Genomic DNA, 14,395 nt, shown 5'->3' with positions numbered 1-14,395 from the left:
TACACCGCTCTCGGCTGTCTTCTTCCACAATACCTGAATAATATAGAGCTATGAAGCAATCAGACAAGTGTCGCTACAATACAAAGTTGTTTATGAATAGTGAACAACATGACGATATCTTTGCGTTGTACATCGACAACTGGACAGCCAAGCCACAAAACAACCGCCGATCACAATCGCATAGTAGTTTATCCATCATTTTCGCCGAGCCAGTTCACTGCTGATATTGTGCAAGCATAAGTCACTGGATGCACACAATTACTTCACCTTAGGCGAGGCGCTTGATCAGGGCGTTTCTGAAAACACTGCTGATCTGGTTCATGTTCACCTGTTCATGTTCATTTATTTGTACACAGGTACCGTCAGGGGATCTCACAAATATGATATCAAGGAATCTTTCCGTTTGCCTGATCAAAACTATTCCAACACACAAAAACGATTCACAATCAAACGATTTCTTCGTTCTCCGTTGCGCATAAACTTACGAAAAGTGATTTCAACCTCTAACCATACGACAAAAAGTGTAAAGTTCGACATTTACTGTCTGCCTCTGTGTTGCTTTCGACGTCTTGATGACTCTCTAAACCTGTCTCTGAGTCAGATTTTTACTCGATTAGTATTACTAGTAGTACTAATACATTCCTACCAAATTTCTGAGAAAACCCTGCATGGCCGATTTGTAATGCGTATTAGTGCCTTCAAAGCTACCAAAAACGGACTGGTAGGTTTGGTGATCTCCCGAGTGAATTCGAGCATCTATATCAAAAGCAGGCTACCCCAAAACAGTCGTATGCGGCCCGCGTAGTTCCTTCATGGCTCAATGCGGCCCGCGGACACGAATGAGTTCGGCACCCCTGCTGTGCACAAAAAAAGGAAACATGAAAGGATGATCGGATATCGCCATGGTGGTGGGAATAATGGGGTAACGCTCTCTTAGGCTATTGACAGTACTTTGTAGAAGGCGAAGTACAACGTCACCTCGAGTGTTCGCAAAAATCGCCCAGGGTGCACTATTTCACGCACAAAACGTGCCAGGCAATAAATAAATAAGCATGCAGTCGCACAGGACGATGCATATCTCCGAGCACTTGCTTAAAGGAAGGATAAAAAAGCGCGCTTCTGGCAATGTATTGTCAAGTTTCTGCACAGGTACGTCGCCATGATCGGCTTGAAGTCAACACATTCAAGTCAAAACATTGACACAACACGATTATATGCGCCAGACCTTGTTGTATTCTATAAGTGAGTTGAACAAACAGACATATGTCTTACTTAGATGACATTTACATTTGTCATTGACATTTGCCGTTGGCGCAACGGCTCGGCGATGCACAATGCTGTCGCCGAGACAAGTGCACGCATGAAGAAAAGAAAAAGAAAAATTGCCTTGCGTTCGCTTCCCCTAAATAGAGGTATATAACTTCTTTAGACAACATATACAACCTCACAGCTATTAAGGTGCCCAGTTTCATATTGGTGGCTACCAAGCTTCCCCGTGGTGCTGTGCGGAAAAATTAAGAACAAGTGTGAAACAAAAATAAGCATACATTATATACATGCAAAAACATGACGGTCACAGATAAGATTAAAAGGGAATCATTGGCGGACAAATCGCATGGCAATAACGGTACACTACAGCCATCAGAATTTTGTACATCTTTTTACCGCCATAATTACAATGTCAGAAAGTGTTTTAAAAATCGATACTAAGAAGAACAGAGCGTTCGATTTCCCAATACGCGAACCTCAGGGGAACGCAGTATCTGCGGCGTTGTCTTTTCTGGTTTTAAAGCAGATGTCACCAGAAATGTACGTTCTTCAGTCTCTTTGGCTGTGAAAGCACACCTTTATTTTGTAGATGATTTTATCAAACCCGTCTTGAGGCGCTGCTTATCAGAAAAGAATGTGTGCTGAACTCTGATAATTTCCCTCCTTTTCGAGTTTCATTCCTCCTCGCATTTACACGTGCTCAAACGCACAGTCGGCTTTCTGACATGCGGAAGTGGCTTTAGGCTAAGCCCTCTTTAAGTACGATGTCTCACATTTTAGTCGCACTTTCACTCACTCGGGAACAAAATTGGCTCACTACATAACCAAGACATTCACTTTAGGTTCCTAACATGGTCCCCCTAATTGTGAAACTGCAGTGGAAAGTTACCTAAAGCGGAGAGCTTTTGATGTATAGGACTGTGAAATCACGATGCCGCGCGAATTCTATACTTCTGTCCCATTGAGTACAATGTATAAGATTTCAAATGCCGGGGGAACAGAAGCCTTTATAGATATACGGATAATTCTTTTCGGCGTAATTTCTTGTACATATATCTCACAGGATCCAGTGTGGAACCAGTCATACAACCGACTTGTATCCTCGGGTCATAGCCTATGTTTCCAATGGGTACCCAGTCATACCGGCCTGCATGGAAACACCCGCGCAGACGCCTTAGCACGTCGGGCACATGGGGACGTCACCTTCAATAACTGTCTCCTACCACTTTCAGCCTTAGCACGTCGGGCACATGGGGACGTCACCTTCAATAACTGTCTCCTACCACTTTCAGCCTCAGCATGTCGGTTACAGACACAGCGACTCCGTCATAGCGGCACTCGGCAGTTTCAAGAGGACGCTGTCCGACTGAACGAGCATCTCCGGTCTATCGACCCGTCGATGGATTTCGTTGCCACACACCACTGCTCGCGTCAAGAAGCGTCCATTATACACCGACTACGACTTAATGCCGCCAGGACACCTCTACTTCTCTGTAAAATGGGTCTTCTCCAGTCCCCCAAATGCCCCACTTGCGCTGTTGAAGCTGATATTCAACATCTTCTCCTCGACTGTCACATATTCGACACCCCTCGAGCCAGGCTTAGATGACGCCTACTCGAGCTTCGTTGCACAGACTTTTCTCTGGCCACTCTGCTCGGCCCTGTAGGACATCACACACAGCGGTCTGTGACCGAAGCAGTTTTGACTTTCTTGAGCGATTCAGGTCTTACGAACAGCCTGTGAACTCCAGTCGTGCAATCTCATTCTTCAGTGCCCCACTCTCACCCCCAACGCATTAACCTCATGCTTTCTTCTGAAATCCATCTCATCATTCTTTCACCGTTTGTTAATAATCTTTTTTTTTTGTCATCTTTGTCTTTAATCTATCTGATCCTTCTTTAACCGTTTGTTAGGTTATCCTTTATTTCCGAATTCTTTTCTTTGTTTATTTATTTTATTCTTCTTTTATTTATTTGCTTTGTTTGCGGAATAGCAAGCCGATCTCCCGTTTGGCTGACCTTCCCCCCGTTTTTTTTTCCTTTCGTCTAATAAATATATCCCCCCCAGTCAAAAGTGTCGACGTTTTCCGCCAAAAATGAAATTATACGTTTCTTATTCATTGCGTCTGTGGGTGTAATCAGGCGAAGCACGCTTTAACTTTTTGTCCGCGAATCTTGGGCATGAACATTTCTCTGGACCAATCAGCGAGCGTCGCACCTGTAGCGTCAGCGCGAGGTCCCAGGCAGATCACAGGCTGGTACTGCTCTCCACCGCCGTTGCGTGTGGTCGCTTTTTGCGGCGTACTTTCAATTCAATTTATTCGATAATTATGACTCTATGGGGTGAATTAATTCTTATGATGCATCTTTTTAATCTTTCAGCAACACCCTACCACGCCTTCTTCGGCTGTATGATGCTTGGGGTCTCCCTCACCCCATCATCACTACAACTGTATAAAAAGACAAAGCCTTCTTCACCTCAGCACTAGTTCAAGATGACCGGCGACAGGATTAGTCTGGAGCGGAGGCGACAGATCGTGTCCATGTCGCTTGCAGGGCATTCTCAGCGAACGGTTGCTCGAGAGGTGGGATGCTGCTTGTCTTCGGTGAACCGCATCACTCAGCGCATCCGTGATGAAGGGCAACTTGAAGATGCACCAAGGTCTGGACGGCCGCGGGCAACGACGTCGAACGAGGACGGGGCAATAATTGCTGCAAACGTGGTCGACCCGTTTCTGACGGCTGTCGACGTGAAGAAGGAGCTGAGCCTGCAAGCGTCGAGTACAACCATCCGACGAAGATTAGCGTGCCTCGGGGGTCTGCGTTCCGGAGTCGCGGTTCAGAAGCCCGCGCTGAAGCCGGAACACCGAGAGGCAAGACTGGACTTTGCCTTAAGCTACGCAGAGTGTGACCCCGCGCAGTGGAGCCACGTGCTGTTTACTGATGAGGCGACGTTTAATACGAAATGGTCCCAGAGGAGGCGGGTTTGGCGTCCTCCTAACTGCAGGTAATACCTTGAGAGTCCGCGCCTGCTTCGAGACGGCCCTATTCATTTTTCCTTTTCAGATATCTATCCCAGTACGTTCAAAACGTGGTCTCCAGTGGACGGCACTCCGTCAGCGTGTGGGGCGCCCTTTCGCATGAGGGCTTGGGGCCTCTTGTCCGCCTAGACGGCCGCTTCAACGGAGCCGCATACGTTAGAGCCATCGAAGATCATCTGCTCCCATACGTCCTTAACGGTACTTTCCCTGACGGTTGCTTTATTCTGCAGCAAGACAGAAGCCACGTTCACATGTCGTCCACTGTCCAGCGCAGACTAGACGATCTTGGTATCATGCAGCTTGAGTGGCCCGCGTGCAGCCCGGATCTGAACGTGATTGAAAATATATGGGCTATGATGAAATTCCGAATGAGCAAAAAGCGGGTGCCGATTCGGTGCAAGGACGCCTTATGGGATGCGATAAACATGGAATGGACGTCCCTCAAGGAAGACGTAGTACTACACCTCGTGGGCCGGCTCTATCAATCGCTGCCAGAACGCATGACCGCTGCGATCTCCGCGAACGGGGGCTTCACGCGATGCTAAATAAAATATTAATGAAGTGTCATTTGGTCTTTCTTCCCTCTCTTGTTTCTTCGTCAATATCGTACTTTTTTATTTGCCAGCGCCCGTCATCCCCAGACAAAATAAAAGGAAGACGAGAACGAAAAAGAGAAAAGAAACTGCAGAAGCCAACTGTTGTCGCTCTGTTTCATTTCTGTTATCTTCCAGCTGCGAACTGCGATAGGAATTTGCCTGGTGAAACGCTCCACGGGCATGACCTTGTGGGGTAACTGCTGCAAACACCACGGTGGACCGCTGCCTGTGTTATGCCCTGCGCCCCCTCAAAATGAATGGACCTGTCCGCTCCTGCCAACTTCCGGCCGCCGCTAGGGTGGCGCGGCGCGGAGAAAAACGCCGCTCGCGTGTTCCGTGGACTTTTTGCGGAAGCTGTACATGCATAGGTTGGGTAACTTCGCCTATGAGACTGGCGGTTACTGTGGTACAGAGAGCATCCCAATGAAAGCTACTGAGGGATGCTCGTGTGTTTTCTGCAGTGGGTAGTCCGCGACTACCCTATCCCTAGATCAGGAAGGACTGCACAACCCTCCCTCTCCTGTACCACCACCACAGTTCCCCTTTCCTTCTTTTTTTTTCACCCTTCCATCCCCTGCATGCGTGGCTGCACCGAGCCGCTACCCACAAGCCCGCAGATCGCACCTCCCATTCCCACGTCTCTACGATGCATACGTCACCGACTTCGTCTGCAGCGGCTAGGGCATGTCCTACTTTATTGTCTACTCTGGGCGTGACTGTCTTGGTTGCTAAGATAGCTTCGTCATTTCTCGAGTAGGTCGCGGCACCAGCATTTCGGTTGTCTTCTCTCTTCGTAAGGGAAACGTATCACCAGCGTTTCAATGTCGCGGTAGGTTGGTGCAGGTCTCCGAGAGGGTGAGGACGTTGCAGTGGCCCAGTACCGGGTCAGCCTCTATGTTGGTAACATGTGCATTGGCGTTCTGCATGTTAAGGGCTCTATGTGTGTCGTTCTCTTTGGCCCGCTGCACCATCTTTTCGGAAGTCTCGAGACTAGTAGGTAGCTTTTAGGTAGTATCCGTCCTGCATTGCCCGCTTAGCTTGTCGTATTTTGGACAAAGGCACGTTGCGTTGGCCTAATGTCTGCCTCGTACACAGACACAGTTACGATTGAACTGGAGAAGTTCCTCTGCCGACAACTGCTTGCGCCAGCGTGCGTGGCGTCGGGACGTCCACGGTGTGACATCTGAAAGCACGCCCTCTCTCATGACGGCTTTTTATCAGCACTTGAACACGTATGGGAAATTTCATCTGAAAATCACACGCCGACCTGCCTGACCACTCCCGCTGACCCAGAGAACACAGTAGCGTACAAGTTAACGAAAAGCAATCACGTTTATTTACATACATGCAATTCGGCCATGTTTGAGCACTGCACTGTCCTCTCTCTGCTCTGTGCAATGCTGCTGTTGTGAATGAGCCAGAACTTCACCGCATTGCTGCGAACGATATGGTTATCGCTTCTGATTCGAAGAGGGAGGTGGGCGTACGCCTTTTTGTGGCCACAAAAACGCGTACCCCCCCCCCTCTCCCTTCGAATCAGAAGCTATAATCCTATCATTCTTGGCAATGGTTGGAGCCATAGATTGAGAAGTTACCCGTCAAAAAGATCTTGTTACAAGTTAAGTTACCGCGTGCAAAATGTAACTAAGTTAATAACGAAGTTCTTCAGCCTGAAATGTAACTCGCAGTTACTGAGTTACTTAAAAAAAAGAACGAGTTCTTTCCAAGTTACTTCGGACACGAAATAGCATTACGCAGGTGCAGCACGCGTGAGCAGTTGAGTTAGACCTTGAATTGCCTCCGGAGGAGTGCTACACGCTTAGATCGTTTTCGTTTATATCCAACAATAGACCTCTACCTGTTTGTAAACAAATGACGTCATAGTGTTCGACAGCGCCAAAACTTGGTAGAATTGAACTATACGCTCGAAGCTTGAGGTGAACAAGGTCGCACACGAAAGCCACGGTCTTGAGGGGATTACGATATGGTCCCTTAAAGGGACGCGACCCTCGGTCCTACTTTTCTTTCAATGGGAGGCAGTGAACAAGTTCCCGTTCGTGGAACCCAGCCCTCTCCTTCAGATTTGTTTCGGTTTCAGTCTGTGTACCAATGTCATGATGACGTTTCTGTAGTAAAGCTCTATTCGAACGCTTTGCATCTTACTCCCTGTGGGCGCACAATGGTTCAGCTTCATTTCAATGGCAGCAATGGCAGCTTCCTGAATAAACTACTGTAATTGATTTAATACCACGTTTTATGGCAAAAAATTACACGAAGGCACCGGAGAGAAAGCAAGAAAATATGTGGACGTGAGTGAAGAGAGAGTTAAAAGTAACTTGAAACTTAACTTAAGTTACTTTGGCAAAGTTACCCAAAAAAGAAACGAGTTCCTCTGAAAGTTACCACGGCGCAAAAGTACCTAGTTAAGTTACAAGTTACCAAAAAACGGAACTTAGGTACAGTAACGAGTTACGTACTTGTAACAAGTTACCTCGAACTCTGGTTGGAGCACAGCGTGCTATGCGGTGAAGTTCTGTTTTTAGAGTGTAGCTTCGTCTTGTCTTCTCTCTTTCTCTCTACTTCGTGCTGCTGGCACAGCTGCATGTAACGGCATCGCTCCCTCGTCACTGCGAGGGAATTTTTCACGTTTCGTGGCCACGTTTCTTATTGCCTGGGAACATTTCAGCGCTATCACAACACACGTTATCTCCAAGCAACAGCCAATGAGTGCAGGCCTTACGCAGCCACATTCCCTGCCTCAACAATTGCACTGCCAAAAATATTCCGTCAAAATAACGTGAAAATGCATGGCAGCTGTATTAATTGTGAGCACCGTGAAAAAGACAGAAAGTGTTTTCGAGATATACGACACAAACTCGTGAAATTCACATGTCGCTGTATTCCTACTTTACGTGTTCACCCCATCTAAAATATGAGACCGTGTTCGTGTTGTTTAATGGTTCATCGTTATTATAATGGTAACTGTATTATAGAAACACGCACCAGCCTGTAAAAATTACTGTATATCATGTTATGGAATCGTGTTCGGCCTGTATCATTATCAGCCACCCACACCACATGTTCTGCATTTATAAAGCAATATATTCACTCAAGTGTACAGTGCAGTAACTTTCTCCAGAACGGTAGCTTGCAACGGCTCCTGAAATCGGAACAAAACATGAAATTAGGAACATTGAGTGTAAGGCATAAGAAGAGACAAGACATATTTATGTACAAACTGAAGTGCTCAACACACAGTTTGAATCTGTGCACTTGAAAAAGCACAACGCAAGTACGTAGACAAGGTACGTGAAAGCACAGAAGTACGTCTGTTGTGCCTACCCTGTAGTACTCAGCTTATCCTATCGAACACATGTGGAAAAAGATGCAAGGAGCAGTGTCATGACTCTCAAATATTGACTCAAAAGCACAATGGTAAATGAGTAGTATGTAGGGGTTGAGAAACTACGGGGATGAGAAACTACAACCTGGACCCCTGGACCCTGTGCCGTTGACCCCTGAGCCCTGCGCGTATTTTTCCCCGCGCGGCGAGTGTGCGGAGGGTTGTCCACATGCTTATCGGCGGGGTGAGGGCTTCGTGCGCGCTTACCCTCTCACATTTTTCAGCCTGGGTTGACTTCAATCGCAATTTTTTTGTCAGCTACAACAGGTGTGCAGTAGGCTGTTTACATGCAAAGGATAGCCATACACAAAAGTACAAGTGAAAATATATTTATTAAAGTCATTAGTGTTAGAAATCATGTTATGACTCTGTGTAATGGAGAAAAACCTAGCCGAAAAACCTGATCCAGAAGAAACACAATACACGTAACAAAGAATATACTTATTACAGGCATGATACAATAGCATTGAATAGGTATCACAGATCAAACACAATATTTTTTATTAACTGTAATCATACACACAAGTTTTCAATGAATCAGAAGGGATAGCACATTTAATCAAAGAAGATGTTCTTAATCAATACGATCACAAACAAAATTACAAGTTGTATCCTCTGCGTATTGTTTTTTCCCGCGTGGCGCGTGTGCGGCGGGGGGGGGGGGGGGTGGCTGGGCGTGCGCTTATCGTAGCGTATTTTTCAACCTGGGCCGACTTCTTTCGGTTTTTTTCCACCTGGGCCGACTTCCCTCAGAAATTTTTCCGGTACAACAGGTGTGCAGTGGTCGGTTTACATGCAAGTATAGACATGCAAAGGATAGCCATGCGCAAAAGTACAAGTGAAAATATATTTATTCAAGTCAATAGTGCAAGGAATTATGCTGTGACTCTGTGTGGAAGAGAAAAACCCAGCCAAAAAACCTGAAGCAGAAGAAACACAATACAATACATGTAACAAAGAATATACTTACTACAGGTACGATAAAATAGCATTGAATAGGTATCACAGATCAAACACAATATTTTTATTAACTGTAATCATACACACACGCACAAGTTTTCCATGAATCAGAAGGGATAGCACATTTAATCAAATAAGATGTTCTTAATCAATGCGATTACAATCAAAATTACAAGTTTTATTATAAAAAGTCTGAGATGTGAGAACCTGATAGATGTAAGTAATTTCGAGCACAATATGGAAGCTAAGTTTAATATTCCAATATGACACACATTTAATTAATCAGTTTCTTATGAAGTGAATAGCGCAGACATAAAGAAATAATTCGAATCAGCACATAACATTAATAGAGAACCTAAGTGACGTATTCTCCATCATGTAGGGAAATAATAGCTACACAATACCATATCAAAACGAGAAACGGACGCCACATTTAATCAAAGAAGATATTCTTAATCAATATGATTACAAACAAAATTACAAGTTGTGTTATAAAAAGTCTAATATTCCTATACATGAGAACCATCAGTGCAATAGCGGGAAGTTCTGATAGTTGTATGTAATTAAATGTGAACAGCACAGACCCTGGAAGACCATGGGACACGAACACAAGAGGAAATAAAATCTATACCACTACAAAGAAGTTATTCTTGATCAAAACAACAGAGGAGAATAATCTATCATTTTAACTATCATAAAATCATCCTCGTGACATAATCTAATCGAACACTATACAATTTTCATTCTAAGAGACACTACAAACCTTACTTTGTTTTATGAGTCCAACACAGAAAATAGATATGTTAAAAATGAACTTCACCACAGAGCACGCTCCTGGCCAACAACCAGCTCTGATGATACCTGCACTGATTTGTTGAAGACGGGTTCCGATAGATGTATGTAACTAATTGTGAACAGCACAGACCCTGGAAGACCATGGGACAAGAACGACACGAACACAAGAGGAAATAAAATCTATACCACTACAAATAATCTATCATTTCAACTATCACAAAATCATCCTCGTGACATGATCTAATCGAACACTATGCAATTTTCATTCTAAGAGACACTACAAGCTTTACTTTGTTTTATGAATCCAACACAGAAAATAGGTATGTTAAAAATGAACTTCACCACATAGCACGCCCCTAGCCAACAACCAGATCTGATTATATCTGGCCTGGTTTGTTGAAGACGGGTGCCGATAGATGTATGGAATACCACGGAACACGAACGACACGAACACAAGAGGAAATAAAATCTATACCACTACAAATAAGATATTCTTAATCAATATGATTACAATCAAATTACAAGTTGTATTATAAAAAGTCTAATATTCCTACACGTGAGAACCATCATTGCAATAGCGTGAATATCTGTCATAACATTTCGAGCGCAATTCCAACATTACACAACTTTTAATTTCTTATTAAGTGAACAGCATAGACTTAAGGAAATAACGAGAAACAACACAATCAACAGCTACAATTAATAGAGAGCCAAACCTGCGCACCATCCAACACATAGAGAAATAATAGCTAATCAACCTATCAAAAGGAGAAATATTACAATATAGCACAGACTTAACGATGAAGAACAGGGGAACACTCTAAGCGGCGACATGTAAACAACAACAGAGGAAAGTAATCTATCATTGAACCATCATAAAATAGACCAACATACAATTTTCATTCTAACAAACACTACAAACCTTGATGGAGGTATCCAAGACATAGAAAATATGCACTGTTTTCATCTCGGTTTTCACTCTTTTCCTCAAAGCCGGGAGACTTTATGTCTCTATCTATATGACCAAGCTCCCATGTTTTATCACTCAAAGGGTTGGGGGCTATGTTCCTTCGTCCAGCAAACAGGACGTTCTAGAGGTCAGATAAGATAGTTCAAAGGCGATATATTTTATTGTGCAGCGCAAATAGATGTCGATATTATTCGCAGGGATCACTATCTTTTCGTATCCTTTCCTTGAAACGGAAATCTTTCGTCAAAGTGGTTGACAAGTCGACTAAGTTTGTACAGATGCGATATTGTTATTGAACATGTAGAGAAAGTCCAAATTATTAAATGGTAGCAACAATACACTATCAAAAAACGAGAAACAAATTTAATTACATCATTTTTTGTAATATCTTGCAACAAAAAGTTCTATAAACATGAAAAAGCATTGTGCACTCGTTACTGCTTATAAAATTTTTGTCTGCACTTTGCCATATCACTGACAGCCAGGAAACAGAGACAATGGAGAAAATCGCCTGTGATTGCCTATAGTTGCTGCCTTAGAACTGCTTGTCTGAATTAAAGTTCATACACCCTGCACTGACACAACCTTCAGATGTCAATCATACTACATTGATCTTTGATATTTCCTTTTTCATGTGTGCCACCAAGAAATCAATAATCATATTATCACAGAACTCTCAGAATCAAGACGGTGCATGAGAACTTACAGTGTGGAACGAGGTGCAGACCTCATAGTCTTCATTAAAATATGCACAGACCGGCTTCAACACAAAGATATGTTGTCCTGGGCAGCCATGTTCATCACGGGTGCCCTATATGAGCTGCAGCAACTTTCTTTTTGCGGCTTCCATCCCAGTCTCCTTGGGTACATGACACAGATACGTTACGTATAGATGAATGTATTTGGAAGTGCCTTTGATAGTCATAAAGGTATACTTGAGGTAGTTTGCATTCGCAGCAGAGTACATACTTGTTTGCTGCTTGCTTCGTGTCTATATATGCCCAGACCCTGTTTGGTAATAAAATAGAGAAAGAGAGAAGTCCACAAAAGTATTAAGAAATGACGTATACAAGAAAATGCCTGAAAAGCTACAGGTGTTGTCTGCGTCAGAGTAAAAGCTGTGTAGCAGAAAAAGTATTGTGCTGCTCCACTATCACTTCATCATGCAAACACCGCTCAGCTAACGAAACTTGTCACAACATTATCGTGTACCCCTCGGCAGATTTTCGTTAAACTCAGAGACGCGCAATCGTTATTCTTCCCATTCAAAGCGGGCTCTTCTTGCTGGTGTGCCATCAGTGCGGTGCCGTAACTTGATACCCGTTCATATCAGGCGAGGTCGTCGAACGCTTTTGGTGCTAACAACGAAGATACTCAAGCGTATACGGGACAAGGGAAAATACGTCTCGCCAACGTTTTTACCAACATTTCTGCTACTGTTTTATCTACCATGTCTGTTTCATGCATTCTGTATAGAGCATTGATATTTGCCTCATAAATGGTGCAAACACTTAACAATTATATGAACGACGGGCGTACACAATGACCTCATTCGATCAACGTCGGTTAAACGAGATCAAGGGTCCCTCGACTTGGAATTGCGACTCAACTCTCTTTCGACAGCACTGTCAAGCATTTCTAAAATAAATCTTGCGTCCCGAATTAACCTTATTAATAAAAAGGTGTAAGGGTCCTCAATCTCGGCTGAGCGTTCAATCTCGTTAACCGGCGTTGGTGAACCCCGGCCTATTTCAAATGTCCACGCAGGTGAACTCACACCCATCCACTAGTTCCAGAAAGTTACACATTGCTCATTTTAGTGGCTTCAGAGGGAAGTTTGAAGAACATGCATGGCTACGACATGGACAGTGTGGCAAGTGAGAACACAGCGGAAGGCGACAGCGTTCAATTGAAAACGGCGCCATTCACTACGTATTTGGTAACACACAACGGCGACGCATGTTTCCCATTATTCTAAAAAGCTGACAGCAGAAAGGGCATAATAAGAGTTCACATACCTTCAAAATCTCCTTGCGAAAGCCCACGAGGGCAGGCACAGCGTTGACTTCGACGGTTTTGACAGTCGGGGCACACTTGCGTTCCTCACACGAGTGCTGGTTGCTGAGAAGGCCATGCAGATCCAGTGCGCATGCCCAGACTCCTCCTCCCCCGCGAAATAACAGGAAACGCGTGTAATTTGAAACAACGGGTTCGCGCGGCTCTGAGAATTTGTAATGCAATTTTCAACTTGCATCTTTTGCCCCCAACTGAAAGCCGCACTTCGAACAGTCGTGACGTCAGTCTGAGGGTTCTCTTCTGGCCTTTGCGGCGTCTGCCGGGCTCCTCTCGGCGGGCTGTGTGTTGTGCTTTGTGCGTCGCCGTTCCTGGTTCCCGTACTTTCAATACGCATGGCATTGCTGCTTTTTATTAACATTGACTGGTTACTGCATATGTGACGGTGTTGTCGAGCGATGAGCCACAGGCGTTGCTTAGTACATCGTGAGAATAAGAACACAGCGTGCGTGTCGTATTTCGGGTTTGCGGAGATCGAACCCCTAGAACAGTTGCGGAACGAACGGCGAACCCCAGCAGTTCACCTTCCTGGATAAAAGCCCAGTGCAGTACCAATGCCTTTTGAAGAGACAAGTAAGTGTTATTTAGTGTTGACCTCGTTCTCATCGTATAAATTTGGCCTACGCAGCATAAAAAGTTGTCAGATGCGTCTCTCTGAGTTACAGCACCAATACCTACATACAAATATACAACACCTACATAACAAATGTCACACCCCAGGCAGCACATGGTGGGATAATAGATGGCTATATGATGTCTAACCTTAGACATCTGGGATAACTAGAATGTCTAAGGCTAGACCTAATGTCAAGTAGACGTCCACTAGCATAGCAGTAGACGTGCTCATGTAACACTAATAGCCGTCTAACCTTAGAGATTGAATGTCTACGTACGTAGACATGATTTACCCCTTTTCTAGACATGATGCCTAAAATTAGTCGTGGCTCTTAGACATGCATTAACACTGAAGTTTAGACTTAGATCTGTTTTATACCTGCATTTCGGAAGTAGGTCTAGGATTAGACCTTTGTTATACCTCACTTTTGCTACCCTTATCCGTAGTTTAGACGTCTTGTCTATCGTACCACCGTGCATATTAAGGTGAATTTTCTCTCTGTGTATAACCCCTTGTGAGTACTTCAGTCTGAGAGCACGCATTTTGTAATGAATTGATTTCAACCAAAAACTGTACACAAAGTATGCAAAACTAGTCACAGGGGTGAACCCTTCAGATCTGTTTGTTACAATGAAGCACAAATATTGTGCAAAAATGTGATGAGCTTTGGTG

At 44.3% G+C, this 14,395-nt stretch overlaps 1 protein-coding gene across 1 annotated transcript in view; it reads left to right on the top strand.

The window, feature by feature from the left end:
* Nucleotides 1–3,758, top strand: part of LOC135375728 (thrombin inhibitor savignin-like) — a 73,886-nt gene extending 70,128 nt beyond the window's left edge. Inside the window, exon 4 of the mRNA XM_064608399.1 lies at nucleotides 3,652–3,758. Within this exon, the coding sequence (XP_064464469.1) occupies nucleotides 3,652–3,758 (107 nt within the window). The remainder of the gene's footprint in view (nucleotides 1–3,651) is intronic.
* Nucleotides 3,759–14,395: the final 10,637 nt, after the last annotated feature.

This window comes from Ornithodoros turicata, chromosome 1, assembly GCF_037126465.1.
Source record: "Ornithodoros turicata isolate Travis chromosome 1, ASM3712646v1, whole genome shotgun sequence".
Taxonomy (NCBI): domain Eukaryota; kingdom Metazoa; phylum Arthropoda; class Arachnida; order Ixodida; family Argasidae; genus Ornithodoros; species Ornithodoros turicata.
Note: the sequence above shows the minus strand (reverse complement) of the source record. Positions and strands in the feature narration are given on the sequence as shown.